At 40.7% G+C, this 7,627-nt stretch overlaps 1 protein-coding gene across 1 annotated transcript; it reads right to left on the minus strand.

Annotated features, from left to right (window-relative positions):
* Positions 1 to 306: 306 nt before the first annotated feature.
* NMUR2 (neuromedin U receptor 2) lies at positions 307 to 1,026 on the minus strand (the record flags this gene model as incomplete). Its single annotated transcript, XM_009698428.1, has 1 exon — positions 307 to 1,026. A coding segment is annotated over exon 1 (720 nt), but the record flags the coding sequence as incomplete, so codon positions are not given.
* Between the last annotated feature and the right edge of the window lie 6,601 nt (positions 1,027 to 7,627).

The raw sequence follows: 7,627 nt of genomic DNA on the forward strand, positions 1-7,627 counted from the left end.
AAGAGGCTGGAATCGATCTACAGACTTGGATATTTAAGTAACTTTCAAATGTGAGTAGCAGTGATGGTAACTTTTTAAAAACAGATTCGGGTAAATTATTCCCCAACATAGCTATATTCATTTTAGAATGGGATTACATCAAAGACGCAGTTGGATCTACTGTTTTCAGAGGTTTGAAAAACCTTTTTGCTTTTTTGAGGGAAAACATGGGCAAGAAAAAGGTGCAATCACTTAAAAGACACATGCAGACACAAACACACAAGAATGAGCTAAGGAAACACTGAGCACAGTTGGGGTACGACTTACTCTTAGCCCCATCAGATAGTACAGCACACTTATTACCCCCATAGGCAGCACATAGAAGAGAAAGGAAGTAATCTGTACAATACAGTTGTAGATCCACATGGGCATGACTACGGTGCAGGTAGCAGAGCCAGGGACCAAGGTGCCATTGGGGAAATACTGCAGCATGATGCCGTGGGTGCCTGTGTTGGGGAGGGCGAAGAGAATGGACAGGACCCAGAGCACCACGATGGTCCTCAGGGCACGCTTGCGAGTGCTCTCCAGCTTGGCACGAAAAGGGTGGAGGATGGCAATGTATCTCTCCACGCTGACTGTGGTCACATTGAGGATGGAGGCAAAACACACCGTCTCAAAGAGTGCCGTCTTGAAATAGCAGCCAATGGGCCCAAACAAGAAGGGGTAGTTACTCCACATCTCGTAGACTTCCAGTGGCATCCCAAAAAGCAGCACGAGCAGGTCTGAGACAGCGAGGCTGAAGAGATAGTAATTGGTTGGAGTCTTCATGTTCCGGTGCTTGAGGATTACCAGGCAAACTAAGAAGTTACCTACCACTCCAACAACAAAGATCAGGGTGTACACCAAAGCCATGGGCAAGAACAGATGGCTCCGTCTGGGCCCACATAGGAAGGCTAAGTAATCCTCAGTGCTGTTTAGGTACCTCCTGAAACGTTCTTCATGTAGAGTGAAGTGATTAAACCAGGAGATATTGCTGATCCAGGCCATTACTGGATCTTCTGAAACGTTTCACAACTGAGATCCAGTCTTGTTTAAATTTCTCTGTGCTAGCTTGCTCACTTTTTGCAGAGGGGAAGAGGAGGGGTTGTCTTGCCAGACCTAGCTGCACAAAGCCACGGAGAGATGTGAGTGAGTGTGTTTGCCTGGCTCCGGTTAAGGTTTTGTCATTGTAACAGCTGTTCCCCTGCAAGGACTCCCTTAGCCAGAAAGCCCCTCCTTTCACACATATTCATTGGCTCCCTAAGTGCATTAGATTATAGAGTAAGAAAAGAGGTTCCAGCCACTTGTAGCAGCTCCTATAGCAGATGCATTTACAGAATCAGAAATGTGGGATTTAGAGAGCTGGGAATCTGAAATATAGACTGTGAGACAAGCTGCAAGATGTCTGTGTTTGTCAGAGGGTGGGAAACCAGACCAAAAAAAAAAAGCCCCTAAACTCAGTCCAAAAAGCTTTTACAAAATTGTATTGATGCTACATCCATTTATGAGTCACTAGCAAAAAAAAGAAACAAAAACAAAAAACAAAAAACAACAACAACAACAGAAAAAGGTATGATTTTATTTTTCAGAGATTTGCTGATTTTTATTTTCAGTTTTCTACGACAGCAGGTGCTTGGAAACAGAGTTTCATCAGTAGAAAGCCAACCCGTTTTTGTAGTAATTCATGTGGAATTAGGCTACTATAAGGTTTCAGCCTTTTTAAAATGCTGTATTTTTTTTTCTCCTGAAATCTGACACAGGATTTTAACTGCTCTTCTTATTGGTACCAAAATATTCTCCCACTTTCCTGGTATGCTGGAATCTGATGCCATATTCTTAGATAGCCTTATTTTGGGAATCTTTCTGAGGACCGTATTATTCCAAAGACATATTTATTGCCTTTGGGACTAAATTTACAGGATTTTTTTATAAACTCTTATTTCTTCCTGAATGACAACCATTCTGCAAACACGCTTTCTGAGCCAAAAAAGTGTACCTTACAAGGATGATGGCTGTGTCAAAATAGATCATTTATCTCCTTACAAATGCTTGATTCCTTACCAAATTTCTCTGAAACAAAAAAGCTTTAAAGTGTATGGATGTCTTCTTCTGAGATTCAGAAAAAGTTTAGCTCTTTGGAATCAAGGAGGTATAAAAGTTGAGGGTTAGTTTAGGGGATTTTGTCAGCTTGATGTACAATTTGTCTACTCAGTACTTCTCACAAGCTCTCACTTTTGCATACCTGCCCAGTCCCCCTCCTTGAAGCCATGTAGACTTTTTACATCCCTAACATCCTTTGGCAAGGAGCTCCTTGGGGCTACTGTCTATGTGTGAAGAACCACTTTCTTTTCTCTGACACTTTAGCTGAGTCTACCTGGCTACTAACCTAAGACTGCATATTTTTAACCATCCAGGAGCAAAAGAACAGCCCTTTTGGCTGATATATCCTCCAAAATCCTAACAATAGCAATTTTTCCAAGGAAGATGCAAACTACTCCCCTGTAAGTGCCTTGACAGTAAAGTGACCCCACACAAAACCTATTGTATGACTCAAGAATTGAGGCTGTCTTAGATCTTGTCTTCTTTACTCCTTCCCTCTTTAACTTCTCCTGCTTTAGTAGTGGTTCAATAACCTTGCAAGAAAAAATACTGTAATAAGCACAGACTGCCTCCAAAAAGAACAGCAGGAGGTAAAGAACCAAAGTTTGGTCCCACAGAGGCATATTCAATGTCTGGATCCTGAGAATTAACTGTGCATTCATTTGAAATGTTAGAGACATGGAAGGTACCACAACAACTATACTAAAAGACAGAAGCGTGTCTCTTGTGATGACTCTTGGATCTGCTGAAATTATCTTGCACATAAACTCTCTCTGTCAGAAAGACCCTACTCATTTATTTTAGCATTGCACAGAGGTATTTCATTCAGCAGATTTTATTGGACTGGTGAGCTACAAATGTGCTATTTTGACCTATTTCTCCCTTTGTTAAGAATTCATCTTAACGAGATTCCTTACATTTTAACAATGTTGAAGGAATGTGAAGTTGATTTTGACCTACTGTTGGTGTAAGAGGTAGGAACAGAGGAATCATTAGTAGGGTGCCTGTTCGAGACGAGGACTGACTGTTTCAGAGCACAGTAGGAGACAAGTATTTGACAATTTGTGCAGGACTAAATGCTTGCTGTACCTCTGCTTAACTTTCAGGGTTTTTTTCGCCTTAGTCTCTCAATAATATTTCATTTCTTTCCATTTCTTCTTCCCTCTCCAGTAAGTTCCACCGCTCTCTATACAGCATCATAACTGAGGTGAGTAAGCACTTCTAAAGTAGCTACCAAATTGGTCTTCATTTTTCTTCTTGCACATTAACCTCTGTAAAGAAACTAAAAAGGACACCTAAGGTCTGTTCAGCTTGAACTCAAACTTACAGAAAAGGAAACCAAAATTGATTATTTACTAAAAAGCCAACAGGGCAGCCATACTCATCATGGTGTCTATGAGAGGAAAGCAATGGGTTGCAGAAGCACATCAAGTCACTTGGAGGTGTGAACGTGCCAGGCTCATCTGTGTCTACTTCCACTTCTTCTCCCTCCTTCATCTCTTCTGATCCTGCTGGGCTTGGGTGCAGGCAAGCTGTAAGAGCAGAAGCACAGAAGAAAAACAGGTCTATTTGTCTAGCAGGTCACCCCTGGAACCATGTTGCTATGACCACGATTAAGAGGCAGATAGAGAGGACAAACAGAGTGGAAAATACATTTCAGTTCATTTCTCAGAACTTTATTTGGTGTTTTTTATCATATCTGTCTCAAAAAGGATAGAAGTGTATATCTAACCAAAGACTAGCTATGGCTCTGTATGACTGGACATATTTTATTTTTACAACTGAGACAGAAAATAAAAACAGATTTTCCTTTTGAAAGTAGTATTAAAACATTTGGTATTTTTCATTAGAAAGCACACTTCATTGGTGCTTGCTGTAATACATGCGAAGGAAGATAGTGTGCTCTGTGCTGGCCTTAGAATTGTGCAGGTTTATGCAACAGTAATGTAATTAATGTAACGTAATACTTACATTAATGTAATGCACACTATGTAATGCATATTAATGTAGTGTAATATTTGGCAACATTAACGCAGACAAGGCTTTTTGGTACAGTAAGTGTCACTACTACTCACAATGTGGCATTATCTCCTTAGGCAGTGACTATGCCCTTATGCTCGTGGTGTCTCTTGTACCACATTTACAATGTGGAATCTTTCCCTTGGCTGATGTAATGTGCTACAGCATATTCCTGTGGTCCATTTTGAGCAGCAAAGTGTGCATTTAGGAAGAGGTAAATTCAAGTGCCTTCACTTTTCCCAAACCCCTTGTAAGGGTATCCATTAGTGACTATGTTTTAGGTCAGTAAATGGTGAATAATTTTATATTTTGTGGGAAATTGGACACATTCATCAAAAGAGACAGAGAACAGGGGAGGTAATCCAGAGAACAGCAAATGGATAAATCCTCCACTGGTCACGCTTACAGAGGGATGTACTTTGAAGAACTATGGGCCACTATGATAGTCTGCTCTGAATATTTGCTCATCTCAGAATGTAGAATTTTATTAATGCAAAACAAGTTTTTTTGATATTTATATCTCTGTGGTGAGACAAGGAGATTTCTCATCCAGCTTTATATGCTCTGGTTGTGGAACTGGAAGTAATATAGCTGTGCTAATTCCATGGTGTGCCACGCTAATTAATTCTATTGAATAGCTGAGAAACTATACTGCCTTGACACGCCAACTTGGCATCCAGGACTTGAGCTGACATCTCTGAGCAACCCTGCATGGGATATTGCTCAGGGTTTGCAAGAAAGTGCTGTAACGCTTACTGCACACACTACTTTAGAAAGACACCCTACTTCTCTGGAAGGGCTGGAAAAGGTATTGGGTTTGCCGTAATTCTTGGCAAGTGCGTGCATGGATTTTTATCTTCAGCAATTACAGCCTGGCCTTTCATTTCTAGTTTACAATTTCCATTTGTAGCCATCAGATTCTGTGGTTTCACCCTTCCTCCAATTTGTAGATACTGAAGGTAGGTGCAAAATCCTTTAGAAATTCTATGTGAGAAGACTGCTCCCCAGCCTGTTTGAGCTTGATTTCCCTGCTCCTTTCAAGGAGCCTTTCAGAGCTTCCTCTGGAGCCACGCTGCTTTCTGAATTGCAGGTTCAAGCTCACTGTTTTAATCTTTTGAGAACTCAGCCGTACCAAGTATCTCTGTCCCATAGGGATGCAAAGAAGACGATACAAAGAAGAGGGCGCAGAGCTGGTAAGCAGAAATGTTAAGTCATACTGCACTGAATATGTTAACACAATTGCTAGAAAAATATAGCCCCACTCCCCTTATAAATTGTTGAGCTATAATTATAGATCATGGATTTGACTTTTTTTTTCCTCCTTTGAAAGGCTTGTTTGGTTCACTACAGTAGCTGGAATATAAGTCTTTGTTTTTGTAAGTATATTCAGTATAACATTCAACATGCCATCAAATGCATAGATACATTCTGTATATTTTCTCTCCCTTCAGTCTGGAGGAGTGAGCCATGCAATAACAATAGCTGGATCTGCAGTAACCTTTCCATGCCTTACTGTAAGTAATTTTGCAGTTATCTAGGCTCTTCGCAGACAGCTTTTCCATGGGTGTGCATCATATCTGAAGTCCTCAGGATATCAATCAATATACGTAAGAAGTGGTCTTCATGACTGCAGTACAAAATACCAAGGAGGGCACCCCTCTGCCTGGAGCAGCTGGCAACCTACACAGACAGTGCAGACGCAGGCCACTTCAAGAGTGGAACCCATTTTGCCTAACTTTAGCCATTAAAAATAGCAAATGAGTCTATGTGGATTTTTCAGGCTCCTACTTTAGTCAATAATGGAGAAAGGAACGTCCAGAAAGAGAGGTCCTAAAGCATAGCACAAGATAAGAGATATAAAACAGAGGAGTTTAATTTTTCTTATTCTCTGCAGAGGAGAAGTGGGTAATAAAGTTTAACAGCAAGCTTGTTAAACAGCTGAGATGAATTTAGACCCCAATTTTGAGCAGTTTCATCCACCCTCCTCCCATCAGGACCAGTCTTTAGAGGGAGCTATGTACGGGCTTTGTCTTTGAGAAGCTGTTGGGACAGATGGAAGCAGAGCCAGAGAGCCAGTCAGCAGGTGAAGAGTGAGGACAGTCCAGTGCTAAAAATGACTCCCTGGTCCTCTTGTCTAGCAGCGTGGATGTACCTATTGACATGGCTTTCAGCAATGGATTGCTTTGTTAATGTTGATTCCCAAAATCAGTGGGAATGATATCCTGCCTTTTTGGTAAGTGTTTCGTGTGTTGTTTGTGTGTGTGTGCACACACATGCTTTGAAGAGGCAGTGGGTGGCAGGTAAGGATATTGTTCAGGTTCGACATACAGGGGAACAGCAAAAAGAGCTGCAAAAGACTTCTGATGCAGAAAATCTTGTCATACTGAATGTGTCCATTACGACAAAATGACTCGGATTTACATGGGGGAAGATGAAAGGATTGTCGTGACAGAAAATGTATTGAAGTCGCAAGCATGGTACAGAATGAGTCAGGTTGTCTGAGTCAGGAGGGATCTGGTACTATAGGACTCATATTTACGCAGGAAGAATCAGGTTATTCAGCATATCTCTATGGCTTTCTGCATCTTATTACAGTATTGATACTCCACTGCAGTTTCTTCCTCTCCTTGTGATGCATATGTTTCTCGGGAGAGCTCACCTCACTTGATTGTCTGACCCAAAAGAGATTTAAATGCTTTCCCTGACATGGTGCATCAGTATTAATTTTCAGCTCACATCCATTTGGCTTCTGTTCCACACCTTGGGATTTGGGCAAGGATTTTTCTCCACTGAAAGAAACCACATCCATATCATAGAATCTGCATAGTGCCTGGATGTGTATTAGACATATGCACTGATGAGACAGAAGGAATCACAGTGACAAGTCTTAACATATTCAAAGAAAGGCAGCGATGCATTGTATTATTGGAGGTGGTAGAAAGTTAGCAATTTGTTATAGGAGACTTGAATCTGTCAATGAAAATGATAAATGGGTCACATGGAATTTATATAGCACATATCACATACAAATCTAACAGTAAGAGAAATGTTAGGAGTATGCCTCTTCTGAACATTTCTTTCTTTAAGGGTTGGTGTGGAGGTAACTTTGCTGTAAGAATAATAAAGCTTATTTGAAAAGTTTTGCTCCTATTGGAAAATTATATACACTTCTGTTTGCCCCAGAAATGCAGTGACGTGTTAGTTTATACTCTATGAAACAGTTTGTACAGAGCTACTTACATAATAATGAAATTTAGGAAACTGGAAATTAGACAGCATTTATTCCTCTTCTTCTAATTTCAGAAAAGGCTTGTTTAAATTATCTATGCATGTTTAAATTTTCTTGGCTCCAGTGAAAGTATTATTCCACTGCTCATAAGGGTGTCTCTTTGGCAAAAACACTTGTCAAGAGTTTCCATTCCCTCCTGCCGCAGCTGCTGTTCAGATTGCTTTGTAAGTTGGATTACAGCGATCACCTATCTTTGTGTCA

The sequence above is a fragment of the Cariama cristata genome, unplaced genomic scaffold, assembly GCF_000690535.1.
Source record: "Cariama cristata isolate BGI_N322 unplaced genomic scaffold, ASM69053v1 scaffold40704, whole genome shotgun sequence".
Lineage (NCBI taxonomy): Eukaryota > Metazoa > Chordata > Aves > Cariamiformes > Cariamidae > Cariama > Cariama cristata.